This window comes from Fusarium pseudograminearum, chromosome 3 (genome assembly GCF_000303195.2).
Source record: "Fusarium pseudograminearum CS3096 chromosome 3, whole genome shotgun sequence".
In the NCBI taxonomy this organism is placed as follows: Eukaryota; Fungi; Ascomycota; class Sordariomycetes; order Hypocreales; family Nectriaceae; genus Fusarium; species Fusarium pseudograminearum.
The window spans coordinates 3414858-3433385 of NC_031953.1; the positions used below are offsets into that span (position 1 = coordinate 3414858).

The following is an 18528-nucleotide window of genomic DNA, read 5'->3' on the forward strand; positions in this document are numbered from 1 at the left end:
ACAATATTGATTGACCCATGTCCAAATATCCTTGTTGAACCAAGAGATTAAGCCAATCCTAGATGCTACTCGGCTCGGCATCTGCATAAAACCTTGAAAATAGAAATATTTATGCTGTTGGTCGTGTGTTATTAAGCATAAATTGTATAGATAGATCTAAGTTGTTGGTTGTGTCTAGCAAGGCCACGGTTAAATCCTAACTATGAGCGGCTTGATAGGATTGTCCATTTGATTTATATAGAGGTAATATGTTTTGTGCATCGTACATTGTGCTTCTAATGGCCCAAGCCCATGTCCCTCTCTAGCACAGCCCAAAACTGATATCGTGTTTTGTTATGATATATGATAATCCTCTTGGTCCAAAGGCTCGTGGATCTGGATCGTTCCAGAGTAATTCTACTATCCTTGCTCCTGTCTTGACAGCGCCAGGCGTACGCTCGGCTCTACCAACCAATCCCGCTCGGAAAACCCTAAGATGCTGCTCACGCTGCGCACAAGAAGCCATGATAACGCCAGGCCAGAGAAGCATACGGCGATAAGGTGAGTCTCCAAGAAAAAGAGTTATGAAAGCAGGCATCGTCTTGTTGATTCTCTCATCGATATCAATTGACAAACTGACGTCTGAAAGCATATTCGTGCAAAAGGCAGAGTGCAGATATACGATGAGAGCATTCTGGTAGATCAGCGTTGCACTAGGGCGGTCCTGAGTGGGAAGAAGACTATCGAGATCTTCTACACTTGGGTCGAATGCATCCAGCTTTGCTACGAGATAGTCGTATTGCTTTCTCAGGGTCGCAGACTCTCCTAGTCCTAGCTTTTCTTCTTCTCGACGCGCTTCGACTAGTTGGTGGATCTGAGGTATCATCTCGAATAATGATTGCCCAAAACCGAGGAGAAACCCTCTTGACTTGTATCCATCAAGAATTTCGAGTGAATGTACAGAGGGATCGATCTCGACATGTTCTTGACGAAGCATGTTTCGGGGGGAGAGTGCTAGTTTCATTGAGTGGTATGTGTACATCTCCAAGAGGAATCCTCGTAGGTATGCAAGCTCATCATAGGGTTGACATGAGGATGTGAGCGTAGTGATGTACTCGCGACTCGCTTTAAAGTGGAGATAGATTGCACCTCGTGTGTTGCCTTGGATGTGCTAGATAGAGTGAGTAAGAGTCGGACCTTGTAGTGATGGATGACTTACATCGTATATACAGAGCAGTTGCAGAATCAACAAGATTTGAGACGTTCTAGTTGATGTCGTCTGTTCAACCATGCCGGGAGTCACCTGACCTATCTCATAAGATAGTAAGGTCTGCAGACCGGTCAAGACCTTTGCATAGTGTCCGCGTGTGGCTACTTCCAAACCCCGAGCTTTCGAGTTGTTGACCAAGAGATGGCCTCCTCCAATAGCAAGTACACAATCCATAACAAGCTCGTTGCTGAAAGCCAATGGAAGTAGATAGTTGACAAAAGGGTTTCCACATTCGCTCGGTCCGCGTGTAAGCATTTCGGCCGTGATATCCAGGTACTGCTGATAAAGTGGTTTCGAATCGTCGCTTAGATAGGCCAGGTTTCCATATGTAGGCGCCACCCGTAAGGAAAAGGACGGAGTGGTGCCTTCTGAAACTGCTAGAACCATGCAGGCACTAGGATCGAGCTGAGAAAAGTGGCTTTCCAAGACACCCTCAGTATGCGAGCCGAGCTGTCTATCTGCTTGGTCTCCGTTTGGAGTGGGCCAGACACACTCTTGTTTGGTGCGAACACAACCTCCGCAGACTGGCTTTGCTTCATCACACTTCTTACGTTTTGATCGGCAAATTAAGCAGCCATTTTTAGATCGCGGATGATTTCGACGCCATTTTGAAGGGAAAGGAGCTCCTCGGTATGGCAATTGCTGTTGTTGAGTTTCCATTGCGTGTGCGTATTGTATATAGTTATGTGTAGTGATAATTATCCATTCAACATTGGAGATTGAGTCAAGAATAAGTACTCGGGAAATGAGAGAGGCAGCTTGTTTGTTGGTGTAAAAGCCACAAGGCTTAGCTGGATGTGATGCCACTAGAGATGCAACATATCAAGATGGACAGGGGTTCGTTATCTAAGCGCTTATCGTCACGAGCTGTAAGGCTGAAATTGTTCACCTGACAAGGATAATAGCGTCGCAGTGAATCCTTCGAGGCTTTGTAGTGCAATACGGTAACTGTTTCGAACCGCAAGGAAATTATTGAATTTATAAGGTAGACAAGCGATCAAGGATAGGCACGCGGAGTAAACAGGGAGACAATAAAAGTTTAAAGTCATTGCCGAGTCCTCGAAATTAAACAGAGTTCCATTGATGGCCTTTTGTAAGTATATACTCTATCGGCACTGATTTGAGTAAACATTCGTTCCAAAGGTATCTAAAAACAACGAGATGTATGAAGAGTATGCGGCTAATTCAAGACAGGGTCTAGAAAAGGAAGGTTGACAACAAAGAAATCGTCCATTCATCCTGGCTTCCTGCATTTCCCCTCATTCTACTACTCTACCATCAATGTCATGTGGAGATATCAAAAGCTATGGGAAACTCAACTCCTTTACTCGATGAATCCATTACGTCTGGAATTATTGTTAGAGCCTGATATCCAATCCAGCGAATTGACTTCCGTCGAGGTAAACGTGCAATCCAAGTCCGTCTAGTTACATATAGGCTAATCTACTGTCCCAAAATGGCAAGTTTCTAGATTAGGTCTTGTTTCCTTTTGAAGAACACTAGCGGTAATTTATCGGCCTCTGTCAGATAAGCAACTCTTTCCAGGCAGCAGACAGTCTCAGTACTCCATCATTCATTATTCTCTCAGTTTCACGACATTATCCAAGACCATGACAAGTTCATCCAAGACAGTCGCCTTCTTCGGCGCTAGTACTGGCATCGGACTCTCAGCCCTCAAAGAGACTCTAGCTGCTGGTCACCGCTGCATCGCTCTGTGCCGAGTTCCCGCCAAGCTAGAAACCCTTCGCACAGAACATGCCAATCTTCTTGATATCGTCGAGGGAAATGTTTATGACTCAAAGGCTGTGAGCAGCTGCTTACTCAACAAGGACGGCAACCTCGTGGATGAGATCCTCTTCTCAGTCGGTGCCAAACCTGTCCTGTTGAAGCTGACTCTCGATGACCCCAAAGTCTGCCAAGTCGGCATGAATGTTGTTCTTGAATGCGTAACGCAACTTCGAAGCAAAGGCGCCACTGGAAGACCGCTCATCATGGCCCTCAGCACAACTGGCACGTCTCGCTTTGGTCGGGATTATCCTCTGGCCTTGTTCTTGATATACGGCTACGCCTTGAAAGTACCCCACGAGGACAAAATCGCCATGGAAGAGAAGCTTGCTGGAAGTGGCGAAGACTTTTGTATAGTCCGAGCCAGTCTGTTGGTCAATGGCAAAAGCGAGACTCCTGTTCGAGTGGGTGTCGAGGATCCCAAGACGGGACGAGAGAGTCAAGAAATTGGATACACTATCTCGAGAGAAGATGCTGGCAAATGGATTGCCGACAACTTGATTCTGCAGAGGAATAGCGACTATGTGAATAAGATTGCGTCGATTACCTGGTAATGATATTCAATGACCGGATTGAATAGATGCTTCGGGGGATGAGAGGATGATGGATATTTTAAATATCTTATTGATAATTTGTATTCATCTTTTATCACAATTTGCTTTGTCCTTTTTCTCTCTTTCGCCTTTCAGAGTCTCTGCTCTTAATAACTAATCCAGCGATAGCTACGTCTCATTTGTCAACCACTCATTTTACTATCATCACTGTGGAAATAGATGATTATTGATCACCATTATAAATAGAGAATTAGCTATAGTGATACGCGTTGAAGTCTCTTTGTTTGTTATTATCTTGCAACACAAGAGGACACGATATGTTACCCGGGACCTTCGGATACATGCTCAGAAACCAACAACAGAACAGGGATGCCATGTCTCGGCCATTTCCAGTTTAGGCCTTCGTATAAGAATGCAGTTTCCAAGTCCAACCATCCAATTGCAGATCACTCTAGCAAGTACACGCCGCATCATCATGCAAGCTTCCCCTCTTTATCTCTAGGCAACTATTTCTAGCAAGTCATTTATCTGGCGTCTTGAACAATTATTCTTATCAAAAAAATAAAGCGACATATAGCACCAAGATAGACAAGACAATTGATCCATGTCAGCCTCTCCAAGCCATTCAACACCAACCATGGCCTCTTCTGTTCTCCCCCGCAGAAATGGCACATCAGACAAATCGAAAGCTATATCTGGGTCTTCAAGAGGCCACAGTGATTGTGCCACTGGCTCATACTTTGAGCACTCCACCGCCAAACGAATCAATACCGATTCCGTCTTTACTGCTGCCCTGAAAAAGCAGTACCCTGGGCTTGAACTCATTGTGGTCCCCGATTACCAGTGTGATCTGCTGGCTTATGCTGGTGCCGGTCACGCCACGTTCAATGTCATCCATGACAACGGCGACTTTCCTTCGTCCCTAGAAACGACCGTCTACCTGGCACCAGCTCGTCGAATGGACGGTAACAAAGGACAGCTTGGCGCACAGGTCGTCTTTGGCAAGTTCCTCTATCAATGGGAAAGTCAGGAATTCGTTGTCTACTTGGTCGACGGTCGTGATGGCGCGGAAGCGTACCCGAAAGTGAAGAATTTCTACATCCTCACAGCAAACATCCACAAAGCTGAACAGCTTGTCCTTGCCACCGGCTCTTGGGCAAGTGACCTCCATGATGAAGTATGGGTGTTTGATCAGGGCAACTTCGAAAAGGATAGAGAGCTCTGGAAGAGTGCTCAAAAGTCGACCTGGGATGCCGTCATTCTAGATCCAGAAATGAAGGAGCAGCTCATCAACGACCACATCTCTTTCTTTGAGTCCAAGCAGACATACAAGAATCTCGGTGTGCCATGGAAGCGAGGACTCATCTATCATGGACCTCCTGGAAATGGCAAGACCATCAGTATCAAAGCCACTATGCATATGCTCGCAGACAGGACCCCGACAGTTCCCACCGTCTACGTACGCAGCTTGGAATCGTACATGGGGCCTCAGTACTCTCTCCATGTCATTTTTGAAAAGGCTAGGGAATTTGCACCGTGCTACCTAGTCTTCGAAGATATTGATTCCCTTGTCACTCCCATAGTGAGGAGCTACTTCTTGAACGAGGTTGATGGTCTCAAAGAGAACGATGGCATATTCATCATTGCAAGCACCAACCACTTGGACCTTCTGGACCCCGGAATTGCGGTAAGTCTCTCTGTGTTTCTATCTTTGACCACTGGCTAATTAAGTAGAAACGTCCTTCTCGATTCGACCGAAAGTATTATTTTCCTGACCCCAACCTGGAGCAGCGGGAAGCATATTGTCGCTTTTGGCAGAAGAAGCTCAAATCCAACAAGGAAATTGAGTTCCCAGATGAACTATGCAAGGCTATTGCTGAGATTACAGACAAGTTTAGCTTTGCATACATCCAGGAGGCGTTTGTGGCGGCTCTTCTGGCTATCGCTGGGCGGTCCAAGGAAAAGCCAACAAAGCCCAGCTGCGAGGAGAACTGGGTCTTGGTGAGCGATGATAAAGTATCTGGAGTGACACAAGAGCAAGGTGACCTGAGCAAACTGGAGCTTTGGGTGGAAATTAAGAAGCAGGTCAAGATTCTTCGTGAAGGTATGGAGGACGAAGATGACGCGTAGATTGCTGTCTATTTATGGTGATTTCCTTATACTCGAGCATTTTCCAGGATTGTGTAATTGGTTTATGTATTGTCTTGTCTTTTTATTTGAAACAATTGATTAGCTGTTGTGAGCGTTACTATATGTATGTGTCTTTCGATTGTTTGCAATGCCAGTTTTACTAGGGTTTATAAATTCTCTCCCAACATTTGAAGTACATATTGATAGAACTTGGGGCAGAAACAAATATGTGAACGCATAACCATCCAAGTCTCTATCATAAAGCCTCTTTGATAATTTAGTATCACCCTCTTAAGAAATCTCAGCCTCAATCAACATCTCATATTGTTGCGGATCTGGCCAAAACTTGACAATGTGAAACCCAGCGCCCTCCAACAGATGCTCCCACTGACTCTTGGTCCGCTCCGAAGATGACAGCAGAGACATCATCTGAACATCCATGGTAGCCTGACTGATACTTGCTCCTTTTGGCGGCAGCACGATATCATATATGAAAAGCTTCGAGTAGCCCTTGGTCATGGCGTTTTTCGTATGCTGAAGAATCTTTGTGGCTTCAGCATTAGGCCAGTCGTGGAAGACAGCATGCATGAAGTATACACGGCTCCCTGTAACTTGTCAATCATTTACATCACTGGGCCTGATTAAAGAGCTTACCTATTACATTTTGAGGCTTGAAAAAGTCATGAACCTGCGCCGTAATCTTGTGATCAACATCAACCTTTTGAATAATCTCAGGGAGGTCCTGCAGAATCAACGCTCCAGCAGGTAAGTTAGGCAGTGCTGCAAGAACATGAGAAATATCAATCCCCGTGTTGCCACCCACGTCGACAACATAAGGTTTGCTCAGGTCAGCGCCGTCAATCAACTTTCCAATGTCGCATATCTTGGTCCAGGGCGTCTTCCACGCGGTCCAAGCCTCCATGTGTCCAGTAAAGGTTTCATAATACTCTGGACTCTTTTGGAGTCTGCCAAAGAAGTTGAGACCTTCTGGATCGCTTTGTGCGTAGTTGCCGTCGTCGGCTGAGATGGGTTCCCTGTAACCTATTTTGGCGAGGTATTTGGGGAGGCTTTGGCCGGCTGCGATGTAATGCTGGCTTCTAAATATAGTTAGACAACAAGAGAAAACATAACATTCTAAGACTACTAACGCTGCTTCCAGTGATGCTCGGACTTTGGTGGATTCATCGCCTATGGCGTATGAGAATGGCGTTGGCTTGAACGTGTCTTGGTCTGTCTCCTCAACAACATTAAAGGCTGCTAGCAAGCGAAACAGCCGTCCTGGGGTATGTAAGACTAGGGTTTATCGTGACAAAGAGGAACTCACGCAGTAGATTAGTATCGACATCTCGACCTGACATGGCCACCAAATCATTAATGGTCTTCTTGCCACCACCAACATCGGTCCAAGTTTCCCAGATACCCAGATCGATACAAGTCTGTAGAGCAGCAAAGACAGCGGGATGCTCAAAACAGAAACCCCAAGCCCGTTCGTATGGCGATTCGACTCTTGCTAAGAGACGACGGGCAGCTGCGCGAACTCGTAGACGCTCTACTTCATCGCCACCGAATTGATGTGGATGAACTCCATCAAGGATGGCGATGATGGAATCTGTTGAATGTACTATTGAGCCCATTTTGAGTTTTAACGGAGGAATGATATATTGACGCTTTTGTATAGGTTCACCAAATGTCGCTTCTCCGTCCCGAGTTATAATTGAGACAAGGGATACATCAATCATTTGACTTGTGGGGATAAGCACGACATGACTTCGAAACCCTTATCTTTGAACGTATTAGTCAATCGGAAAGAGGAAACATCAGAATTACATGACGGCTACCGGAATACTTCCCGTTGACGACTATCTTATGATCTGTCATTTTTAATGCGGTTTAAAATTGCTAACCTGGTTCACTGGTCCGACCCGCGTTGTTGGTCGAGTCTCTGCATACCAAGGTTGATTACTGGGATCATGATCCATGGGGAACACTGGTTGCATGAATCACACAAAGTCCAAGCCCGTCTGGGATGTGTAACAATGAATTGTGAGCGTAGGGCGGTTGGCTGATATCCCTGTCGTTTGTTCGTAACGGCCAAGACGCGGCTGAAAGAACTCAAAGGTGGGACGATGATTTACGTTATAGTTCTTGCGGGCTACAGGTGAATACAAAAGATGTATTTTCATCTTAACAATATCGTACGTTTCGGCTGATCTTTGACGGGTTGAAAAGGAAAGGCTCTTCCATCATCAACTACCTCTGCTGGTGGCTTCAGAGGAGACCATCAGTCAAACTGATGCGACATGATACATAGCCTCGGCCCACAACAAGGCAACAAACTTGCTTTGACTATTTAAAGTTAATGTGACAGCTCGGATAATAAAATTGTTATCTCCTACAGTGGGACTTTCCCCTCAACGTTCGGTCGGTCATGGTTGCTTTTTCCAAGCAAACTGCATAAGCGAACCCTCGCTTAGACACGCATGCGGGGAGACAAGAGACAAGAGCAAAGAGAAGAGGAACTAAACAATACCAGATCTTGCCACAACTTGTTGTCATCAAAGCGTTTGCGGGAAGGACAATGTTTATCGTATGATATTGTAATCCGCCGTATCACAAGCTTACTCGGTTCTGGCTGACAGGATCTCTTCAGCGGCTCAACGTTCAACCTGTCTTAGTTATCAACCAACATGTTGCAAGTCTCAGTCTCGCCGTTTCTACCCAAATAAAGAACATGTCACATTTAGTCGCTGGATTTAAAGCACGCTAGCAGTTAACAATGTCTCTTTTTTTCTTTTTATCTGACGATGTGATGAAGCAAACAGAAAAGTCCATGACATGGTTATCTCCTTGTGCTGATCAGGGGCGAGGTAATACTTTTACAAGAGTCGATAAAATGACAATTTCCGCCTGTTAGAATTGGAAACACTGTTTGACTGTACATTCTTTCATTCATTCACCTTTTGTTACTGTCAGCCATGGCCAGTTACTACGGAGGTCTGGGCCCCATGCTCAATGCAGTACTATGGGTTCAAGTGGTTATCTCTCTAGTCTTTGTTGGTCTTCGCATTTACACCCGATCTAGAATCCTCCATTCCGTTGGTCCAGACGACTACCTTGTCATGACTGCATTGGTAAGTTATACCTCGCCACATAGAAAACAAACACTTACACAATATTAGGTCCTTCAGATAATTTACTCCGCTTTTGTCACCGCCGGAACGAAATATGGTGTCGGTCGAAGGTTCAACGACATCGGGAACCCAGATGCATACTTCAAAGCTGTCGAACTCGAAGTATACAGTCAAGTAGCCGGTATTTTACTTATCGGCGTGGGGAAATGTGCTGTGGGCATCTTTCTGTTGCGCATCGTTCGGAACAGATTTCAAAAGTCTTTTATATGGGCCTCTCTAGCAGGTACTGTCGGTATCACACTTTTCGCAAGTATTGTTGTTGTCGTACAATGCTACCCCGTCGAGAGCACCTGGGATAAGAGAATCCCCGGGACATGTTGGATAGACTTTTCCAAAGTCGGGCTGACAGTTGGATGTAAGTATCTGACCCGGCTGGGACTTCTTTGACGCTAATGACAGTAGCTTGGTTCGTTGTTGCTGACTTTGCTTTTGCAATTCTCCCATGGTTTGTCATCTGGGAGCTGAACATGAAACGAAAAGAGAAGATTACAGTGGCCTGCGGTTTGAGTCTTGGTATATTGTAAGTCAATGCCCTGAACAATCAGATACTTGAAAGCTGATAAACTAGTGCTGGAGTATGCGGCATCGTTCGAACAGTGGCCCTTGACGGACTCAACGCCAACGAATATATCTGTAAGTCTCTTAATCCTAGACACGACTTCACTTCGCTAACTGTATATAGATGACACAGTGGACATGCTTATATGGTCCGCTACTGAGAGTACAGCCACAATAATGTGCTCCTCCATCCCAGTCCTGCGTCCTCTCTATGTACGCTTTCGATACGGGAGTAAAGGCGACAGCTCTGGGGAGAATAGCAGCTACAAGCTTCCCATGTACGGTAATCACAGTGGTAAGAAGTATGGAACTGGGTCAAGGACGGAAGCACCTGCTGGGCCGTCCCATCAAACTGTGATTGCGTTTAATGCCAATAATGCTAGCGATGAGAGTATCTTGCGCGATACAAAGACCCAGAATAATGGTGGGGGGATTACAAGAACTGGTGAGATCTCGATCAGCTATGGGGAGATGTAGAGAGAAGACGTGTGCTTTATATTTACAATCTATCAGTTGATCGCACGTCGTACTTAGTTCTACCCTTTACTATATATGTCTGTACATACAATGACTCTACATATTTATCCTAAATATCCCGTGCTGAAATGATGCCCTTCACAATCTCTGCTGCTCGATCCAGAGCCGCCCCGAATCGATCTGCACTGTCCGGAGGGCTAACAAAGCACACCTCAACCCTATTGAATATTAGTACGCTAGTCATAACAAGGACCAAAAAGACTTACGAATCATCAAGCACGGTGTAGCTCATCCACACAGACTCTGGATGCGGCATGGTAAAGCCCGGATCCTCTGATATCTTTGTTTCCACCATCGTCTGCATAATCAGCTGCGGGTAGCCCCTCTTCCAGACAGGATCGGAGAACAATTCGGGGACCTCTTCGTCCTTCTGGTCTTGCGACATGACCTCAATCACATCCATGAGCCTGAAGTAGTTGCGACCTTCAGTTCCCTTGGCAATTTGCGCATTGCATTCGCGTGCCGCTTGCAAGAGTTTGGTGCGAGCCTCGACACGCGGGACAGAATCATCAAGAGCTGCATCGCAAAAGTCCATGACCGATTTTAGAACCACCTGCACAATCTCTGGACGGCCGAGGTGAAAGTGTGCAGTTGATACCGTCTCCCAGCTAGCGGGCAGGTAGCCAAAGTACAATCGACTGGCCAACTGGATTGTCAAGTCAACAGTCGCCTTGATGGGCGCAGAGCTGTCTAGCAGCAGTGTTTTGCCAAAGCCGTTGATGAAATGTGGGACGTATTGTTTCGTGGATGTAATAGCGAGATAATCATGGCGGAGGGTTTCGATATGCCTATCAATGTCTTGTGTCGTCACCAAGGGAATCTCCTCAAGACAAACTGGATCGACGGAACTGCTACCGTTGCTTGCTGTGACCGCCTGAGGATCAAGTGTGTTGATGGCATTCTGTAGTCTCTGTGAAAGTTGTGACACCGTCATGAGATCGATCATGGAGTGCTCAAAAATGGTTGCGGATCGCCCATTCGCCGTGACAATGATTTGAGTGCACTTATCATGCCAGCGGTTGAAGGAGTCGCCAATGTAGCCACACCGAACTCGGTCTGCTCGCGTGATGGGACTGTTATCGTCAAGACACATGACGAATACAGCAGCTTCGATGGTTTCGAAATAAGCCTTGTTCCTACTATCCAAAGCGAGAAGTGTTTGTCGATTCTGGAAATAGTTAGTTCGATTGCAAATTCACGTACGAAGGATCACTCACCAATCCCCATGAATCACGATTATCAGTGGTCAACATGCCGGCCCAAGAATTGTCATTCAGGTCCAAATCGATGATAGCTTGGTATGTTGCCTTGAGCATGCCATATGAAGCACATGTCTCAGCTGGCTTGAGTGGTACCTTGAAAAGATGCCCTTTGCGCAAAACTGCGACGTACTCGTTATCCGGGTACTTCATCATCTTGTCACAGCCGACATTTGGCTCTCTCACGGCGTTGAACAGCCATGACAACGAATGCCCACAATTAGCCCTGGTACCAAGGAAATCAGGCTCCAGTCTGCCTGCGTCGCGGTCGGCCTTGAACTCGCACAAAGTTGCAGTGAGGATAGCTGCGCGTTCTGCCTGGGTATGTGGTGTCGGGCTGTCAAAGTGTGTACCCATAAAATTTCCGAAAGGTGCTAGAGGATAGCGACGCTTGAGATGCAGAGCCTTCAGAAGTAAGTCGGCGATCCAGCTCTCCACATTGGGGTCATCAGCCTTGACACGCAGCTTGTTGTAGAGTCTGCGACCAAGACTGCCCGGTGCGGCTAGGGTATGAGCCTTGCGACTGAGCTCTTCGTATTCCTCTCGAGTATGAGCAAAGTGGCCAACACTATTGAGAAGGTCCTTGACAGCTTCATCTAAATCGACAAGCGGATATCTGGGCAAGTCCTTGCATGTACGGCAGCAATAGAAGTCGTGGTTCTTCTGAGCCTTCTCGCGTTTCGAAAGAGATACCTGTTCCACGACAGGGACAGCCTCTTCTGGTTGTGCTTGACGGATCTCATCGGGAATCAGTTTCGATCGCGAAGCGACAGTGGCAGTGAGAGCGGTGATGCTACCAGCACCGCTCAACTCCGATGTCTGCAGATTGACCTGGAACGTGCGAACCATCCAATTCTTCAACTCGATGCTGACAAGAGAATCCAATCCGAGGGTAGCCAACGACTGGCCTACCCGAATCTCCTCCACAGGCCGGTCGAGGAAGACTGCAAACTTGGCGAGTGAAGCGTCTTGAATCAATTGTTCCGCCTCAGCCATAGTCTTGACACTGGCCAATGCCTCTGCAAAGTCAACCTTGTCAGTCTTGGCGGCGCCACCGTCCTTCTTCTCCATCGCGTGTGGCAGTTGGCTGAAAACGGGGTTGTCGAGTAAATACTCGTCGTTGGCTTCCATCATAGATTGACGTGTCACTGCTTGGATTGATTGGTGCAAACCATCCTTTCGCGCAGCTTCGGTCGTGATGTATTCGAAGTTGGAGAAGAATTCGTCGAAAGAGATATCCATGACACTGTTTTGTCGGAGACTCGCCCTGATAGTGCTGATTGAAGTCTCGTTTTCGGAGGCCTCCAACGCACCGTGGGCATCGATAGAGACAGCGCCGATGTTGAGAGAGACATATTGAGTATGCGGGTGATTGGCATGGGCGCGTGCAAAAGCATCTTGGAAGCCATTGCCGGCTGCATAGTTGGATTGACCAGACTTGCCAATGACAGACACGATTGACGAGAGCGCGACAAAGAAAGCCAAGTCGGGGCTAGCAAAGTGCTTGTCGAGATTGATGGTTCCAAAGATCTTGGGCTGTAATGGCAACTTCCATTCATCAACAGTCATTTGCGAAAAGGTTCGATCCTGGGGACAGTTAGAACAACACATTGATTGACAATCAACAGAAACTTACCCTCAGTGCCAAGGCTCCCTGCACAACACCTCTAGCAGGAGGCAGCGAACTGCAAAATGAGACGGCTTCTCTCATCTGATCCTCGTCCGTGATATCACATCTCAGAAGATGAAGCTTGCCACCGTGTGCTTCCACTGCAGCCGTATGCTTAAGCCTCGTTTCCTCGTCGATAGTGCGCCGAGAGAGGGAAACAATATGACCAGCTCCACGGGCAGCGAAAAAGCGACAAATTCTTGAAGGTAGATCTCCAAGACCTCCCGCAATGACATACGTCCCATCTTTCCTTAGTCGAAGAGGCGTTGACTTCGCGGGTAGACATCTGACTGTTGATGAAGGCTGCGCCGTGAGAACAACCTTGCCAATGTGCTTTCTCGCACTGATGAGGCGGAAAGCGTCCTCGACTTTCTCAATGGGATAATTGTTGACAGGCTGCACTGGACGCAGTGTCTCTGACCCAAAGAGCTCAACGATTTCACCAAGCATTTGATGGATCTGTTTGGGCTTTCGTGTAGCCAGAGTCATCAGATCAAAGGTGTTGAAGGTAATTGACTTTTGGAACGCAGCCATGCTCAGTTGAGACGCCTTTTGGATCTCACTCTTACCGAGTTCAATAAAGACGCCCAAAGTCTTGACGCAATCCAGACTTTCTCTAAGCATCTCCCCTGTCGAGGTGTTGAGCACGACGTCTACACCCTCACCGTTGGTAAGACGCATGATGCTCGATTTGAACGATCCAGTCTGGCTGGAAAATATGCGTTCCTCCGGGATGCCGTAATTGTCTATCAGAAATTGTCGCTTCTCGCGATTTCCAACAGTACAGAAAATGTCTGCTCCGATGGATCGGGCAAGTTGGATCGCAGCTTGACCAAAAGCTCCGGATGCAGAGTGAATGAGAACCGACTGACCCTGCTCCAGGCGAGCTAGATTCTTGATGCATTGATATGCCGCAACAAATGCATAAGCGATCGACGCTGCAGTGGTGTTACTCATTGAGCTGGGCGTCTTGTAGGCGAGGTACCCGTTGACGCGCGACAGGTTGCTGTACGGCTGAGCACTAAAACCCATGACCCTGTCTCCAACCTGATACAAGTCGCTCATATCCTGACCAACGGCTGTCACGACACCAGCAAACTCGCCGACCATTTGTGTGTCAGACCCTGTTTGTCCCAGAGCCACACATAGATCCTTGTAATTGACACCGAAGGCATCGGACTTAACTTCGATCTGGCTAGGTCCCAGTTCGACAGGTAAGTCACTATCCACGAACTGGAGCGAACTCAATAAACCGGGAGTAGCGACTTCAAGCTTCAGAGCCCGGTCCCCTTGATGAGGAGTAGTCTCTGTCTCGGTCGTAGTGGAGGTGTCCCAACTGTTGCGAGCCCACTTCAAGAAAGTGTTGTCGGGCAACACTCTAGGAATAGAAACTGTGCCATTCTCGTACGCGAGCTCAGGCTCCAGAGACTTTTGATCCTGAGACTTTGGCCAGAAACACTTTTGCAACGTCTCGGCTACTACACGTCCCGTCACTTCGGGGTCGAGAGCAGGATCGCGAATGTCGAGAGTGACGAACCCAGTGTTGCCACTCTCGCGACGGAGGACTCTTGCAACAGCAGTGACCACGCCCTTGTATGCTGTGGAAACGGGATTGGAGGTATCTTGAATCACAACCCAGAGGAGCTTGGCCTTTGCAGCAAGGAGCGCGTTGAGTGTCTTGAACAATTGAGGTTGTGGGTCAAGAAGTAGAGGCGTCTCAGCACGGTCAATGACCAGGTAGACAGCATCCTCACTGACGTCAACTTCATCCCATTTGCTCTCGTTGATCTGAACATTGGCGGAAGTGATGTTCTTGGAGATCTCCAAAATTGCATCATTCGAAGCATCGTTGATGAGCACAATCTGTTCATTTCGCGCAGCATGTCCGTTGGTCAACAAGGGTACAGCTTTGGAGACCATCATACTGTTGCGCGCAACATGAATCCCACCAAAACCATTTCTTGACAGAATGGTGTTCCACTGCTCCCTGTACATCAACGCAGTGTCCTCTCGGAACTCATCCTCGTGCGCCCACCATCCAGATAGTGTGCCGAAGATGAGACCGATGACAGCGCCCTTGGGTGAGTTCTCAACAAGGATGAGGCTTCCACCCGGGCGCAGAAGCTTGCGAACGTGTTCCATAGTCACGTCCATTCGCTTTGTCGCGTGCAAAACGTTTGATGCCACGATAACATCATACGTCTCGGGTTGAAAACCTTGCTTGAGAGGATCACCTTCCACATCCAGTGTCTTGAAGTCCATATAAGGCTCCCAGTGAGTAAAGGTGCTGCGAGCCTCCTCAAAGAAGCCGCTCGAGATGTCGGTGTATGTGTACTGATCAATTGGTAGGCTGCCACTGTTCTTGTCTGCAATTCCACCGAGGAGTCTCTTTGTGCAGCCTCCAGTTCCGGCACCGATTTCCAAGAAGCGGAGATGTGGGCTCTTGAATGTCAGAAGTTGGAGATATGCAACTGCTGCCTCATAGTCACCACTGAAGGTTCCGCCCTCATAAGCACGTATCAGAAGATTCTCTTCCAGCATGACACTCAACGGCTCAAGGGTTCCACTCAGGATTCCGGGAAGAGCTTTACCGACTCGTGCAAGCAGCTGCAACTCTGGTGCATTGGTAAGTGAATCAATGCGTTCCAGAATACTAACTTCGTCCTCGAAGCGCAAACCTGACATGATGTCGTTGTAATAGTCAGAGTTGACCCACTTGTTCATCCATTTGAAGTACTTGACTAGATGAGGGCTTGTAATCTCAATCTTGTTGGCCTCGACGTAGCTCAGTGCATCCCGGATCCAGATTGATGCCGCTTGATCAGCTGCACGGAAGCTCTCTTCGGCTTCGACGGTGGACACTTTGCTACCTTCGTAGTTGTATGTCATGTTCTCATCTAACCCAAGCGTAGTAGAGAGGAAGTTGGAGAACGATGCTTCCTTCAAGAAGTCTGCATCCAGGTTCCACTCCAAACGATTCACCTTGTCTTGAACGAAGGGTCTGTTTTCATCTTGATGCGCTTCGCCAATAGCTCTGAGGTTGACCAAAAGCTTGATAACTGGTCTAAGCTGACCGTCCGCCTCTTGTTGAAACACCCAAGACTGGCCTGTCGACGCCTTGAGACCATCCGGTTCGATGTGCATGGCAGCAGTAAGACTATCGCCTGCTCGTGCAGAAATCTTGGCATCAATCTCCAGCAGTGTAATCTTGGTAGGTACACACGGAGCATTGGACACAAACTTCTTAAACAGTATCCCGCTGAGTTGGTGAACAGCGTCGAGGGTGATGGGGTGGATGACATGATGTTTGAAAGAGCGATATGGCATCAATGAAGCCACGTCTGGAATGATGATGTCGAGAAGACCTTGTTGGTTGCCGTACTTGAGAGAATCAATCGGACTGAATGCTCCATCCCATTGGTTACCAGTCAACTTGGCAAATTCATAGAACTCAGTCTTTGTCATGTCCAGATCGCAACTCTGTCGAGCATCGTTCAGGAGTTGCATAGATTCGTCTCGGCGCAGATCCGCCTCTCTTGTACCATTCACCTTGTCATTCTCGGTACTTTCGTATTCGACAGTGATTTCACCGGAGCAGTGCTCAGTCCATGATTCGCTTGCATTGTCATATGACCAGATTCTGAAGGTTTCCCAACGACTCCCTTCATACTGACGTGAGTTGGAAATGCTCAGCTGCACCTCAACTTCGCCAGACTGCCCGTCGTTATCCGAATCGTTGAGGACGATCGACTTTGAGATGGCCACTTCACGAAGGACGAATCTGGAAATCGACCGCTCAGCGTCTCTCAGCTGCACAAGCTGTTTCATAGCCTCGATAGCCATGGTCAAGTAGCCTGCACCTGGATACAAGGTAAAGCCCTCGACTACGTGGTCCCGTAGCCATGGCAAGTCGTCCAAGTTAATGTAGTATCTCCAGCGAGGTTCATGAACAGTGCTCGCCGGGTCCAGCAGGCCGAGTAAATCATGTGGTGGAAACTTTCGAAAGCGATGAGACTTGCTCAGCCGAGATTCGTGCCAGAATGGCGCAAGATCCCAAGGGTATTTTTCCAGATCCCTAATGGCCTTGGGCTCTGCTTCATAAGTGATCTTAAGCACGGCTTCCAGGTCCATCTTAAGGCCAAGCTCGAACATCTTCCCGGCGAGGGACAAAACCGTCTGCACAGCGTCCTTGTGGCGCACCAGAGCAGACAGATATTCAAATTTGAACTGTCCGCTTCCTGATTGTGCCAGTGTTTGACGGGCCGGGCCAGCCAAAGCTGAATGAGGGCCAACCTCGATGAAAACACTCGTGTCCATGCCTGCTTCGTTTCGCAACTGATCATCTCTCAATAAAGCCAATGCTTGACTGAATTTGACTTGAGAGACCAGATTCTCCATCCAGTACCCGGCGCCGAAGCCTGTTGACTTGGTGGTACCAGTAACACTTGAGTAGAAGGTGACACCGCTGCGTACTTCAGAAGACTGAATATCGCGCATGGATTCTTGGTAATCCTGTGCTACTCGTCGCATATGATGCGAGTGATATGCAGTATCGACTTTGAGTGCGCGGGCAAAGATTCCCTCAGCGTCGAGTAGTGACTTGAGTTCTTCGATGGCAGTCAAGTCTCCCGAGATCGTACTGCTGGCCGGACTGTTTACACAAGCGACACTAACAGTTCCAGTTGTGACTTTGTCGATGTATTGCTGAGCTTCGGTCTCTCCAAGAGCGACTGCCATCATGGAACCGGGCACCTCTGCCACTGCCTTGGCTTTCAGGGAAGCAACACCACGATAATACGCACTAGTGGGTATTAGTACCACGCCTGTTAAATCAAAGAGTTCACTTACACAACGATAGCGTTCTCTTTTGTCAAAGCGCCAGCGGCATAGGCAGCGGCAACTTCACCAGAGCTGTGCCCAACAACCCGGCTGGGCCTGATAGAGAAACTCTCCAGTAGATCCACCAGCGCAATCTGAATGGCTGTCGTTGCAGGCTGTGAGATCTCGGCCTCGGAAATCCTTGAAACGCTATCCTCTTTGAGCAGCTCTTCAATGAGACTCCAAGAACTTCCTTGCCCTCGTATCGTATCATCCATCGCCATCATTGACTGTAGGAAGCATTGCGACGTGTTAATAAGCTCACGACCCATCGCATGCCATTGAGCACCCTGTCCGGAAAAGACAAAGGTGAGTGGAGAATGGGTCGTAGCTCTCTTTGGTGAGACTGTCTGGTCTAGTTCTTCCAACAGCTCCGCAGATGTCGAAGCGACGATAGCTCGGCGGAATGCAAGAGTAGATTTGTGGACACCCAGTGTGTGGGAAAGATTGCATAGTGTGTGAGAATCCAGTTCGTGAGTACTTGCCCACTTCTTGATGTTCTCCGAAGTCGACGATAGTGCCTTTTCAGTTGATGCACTAAGAACAAAGAGTTTCGGAGAAGAGTCATCGATGGGGATACCATTGGATGCTCCGTTCAATGTTCCATTCAAAGTCCCGTTGGATGTCCCGTTGGATGTCCCGTTGGATGTCCCGTTGGATGTCCCGTTGGATGTCCCGTTGGATGTCCCGTTGGATGTCCCGTTGGATGTCCCGTTGG

General features: G+C 47.9%; 6 protein-coding genes across 6 annotated transcripts; 3 read left to right on the plus strand and 3 right to left on the minus strand.

Annotated features, from left to right (window-relative positions):
* Nucleotides 1-301: 301 nt before the first annotated feature.
* Nucleotides 302-1909, minus strand: FPSE_04519 (uncharacterized protein; the record flags this gene model as incomplete). Its single annotated transcript, XM_009257637.1, has 2 exons — nucleotides 302-1150; nucleotides 1199-1909. 2 exons carry the CDS (start codon nucleotides 1907-1909, stop codon nucleotides 302-304), a joined length of 1560 nt encoding a protein of 519 aa, XP_009255912.1.
* A 950-nt stretch (nucleotides 1910-2859) lies between these two features.
* Nucleotides 2860-3588, plus strand: FPSE_04520 (uncharacterized protein; the record flags this gene model as incomplete). Its single annotated transcript, XM_009257638.1, has 1 exon — nucleotides 2860-3588. The coding sequence occupies one exon, from the start codon at nucleotides 2860-2862 to the stop codon at nucleotides 3586-3588; it is 729 nt and encodes a 242-aa protein (XP_009255913.1).
* A 637-nt stretch (nucleotides 3589-4225) lies between these two features.
* On the plus strand, nucleotides 4226-5718 carry FPSE_04521 (uncharacterized protein; the record flags this gene model as incomplete). Its single annotated transcript, XM_009257639.1, has 2 exons — nucleotides 4226-5275; nucleotides 5323-5718. The coding sequence occupies 2 exons, from the start codon at nucleotides 4226-4228 to the stop codon at nucleotides 5716-5718; spliced, it is 1446 nt and encodes a 481-aa protein (XP_009255914.1).
* Nucleotides 5719-6009: 291 nt separating this feature from the next.
* Nucleotides 6010-7352, minus strand: FPSE_04522 (uncharacterized protein; the record flags this gene model as incomplete). The annotated part of the gene is made up of 4 exons (XM_009257640.1): nucleotides 6010-6323; nucleotides 6373-6815; nucleotides 6867-6996; nucleotides 7043-7352. 4 exons carry the CDS (start codon nucleotides 7350-7352, stop codon nucleotides 6010-6012), a joined length of 1197 nt encoding a protein of 398 aa, XP_009255915.1.
* Nucleotides 7353-8693: 1341 nt separating this feature from the next.
* On the plus strand, nucleotides 8694-9944 carry FPSE_04523 (uncharacterized protein; the record flags this gene model as incomplete). The annotated part of the gene is made up of 5 exons (XM_009257641.1): nucleotides 8694-8849; nucleotides 8898-9264; nucleotides 9312-9429; nucleotides 9478-9542; nucleotides 9592-9944. The coding sequence occupies 5 exons, from the start codon at nucleotides 8694-8696 to the stop codon at nucleotides 9942-9944; spliced, it is 1059 nt and encodes a 352-aa protein (XP_009255916.1).
* Nucleotides 9945-10053: 109 nt separating this feature from the next.
* PKS5 (uncharacterized protein) lies at nucleotides 10054-18528 on the minus strand (the record flags this gene model as incomplete). The annotated part of the gene is made up of 5 exons (XM_009257642.1): nucleotides 10054-10162; nucleotides 10211-11172; nucleotides 11222-12850; nucleotides 12900-17733; nucleotides 17781-18528. Coding segments are annotated over 5 exons (8282 nt in total), but the record flags the coding sequence as incomplete, so codon positions are not given.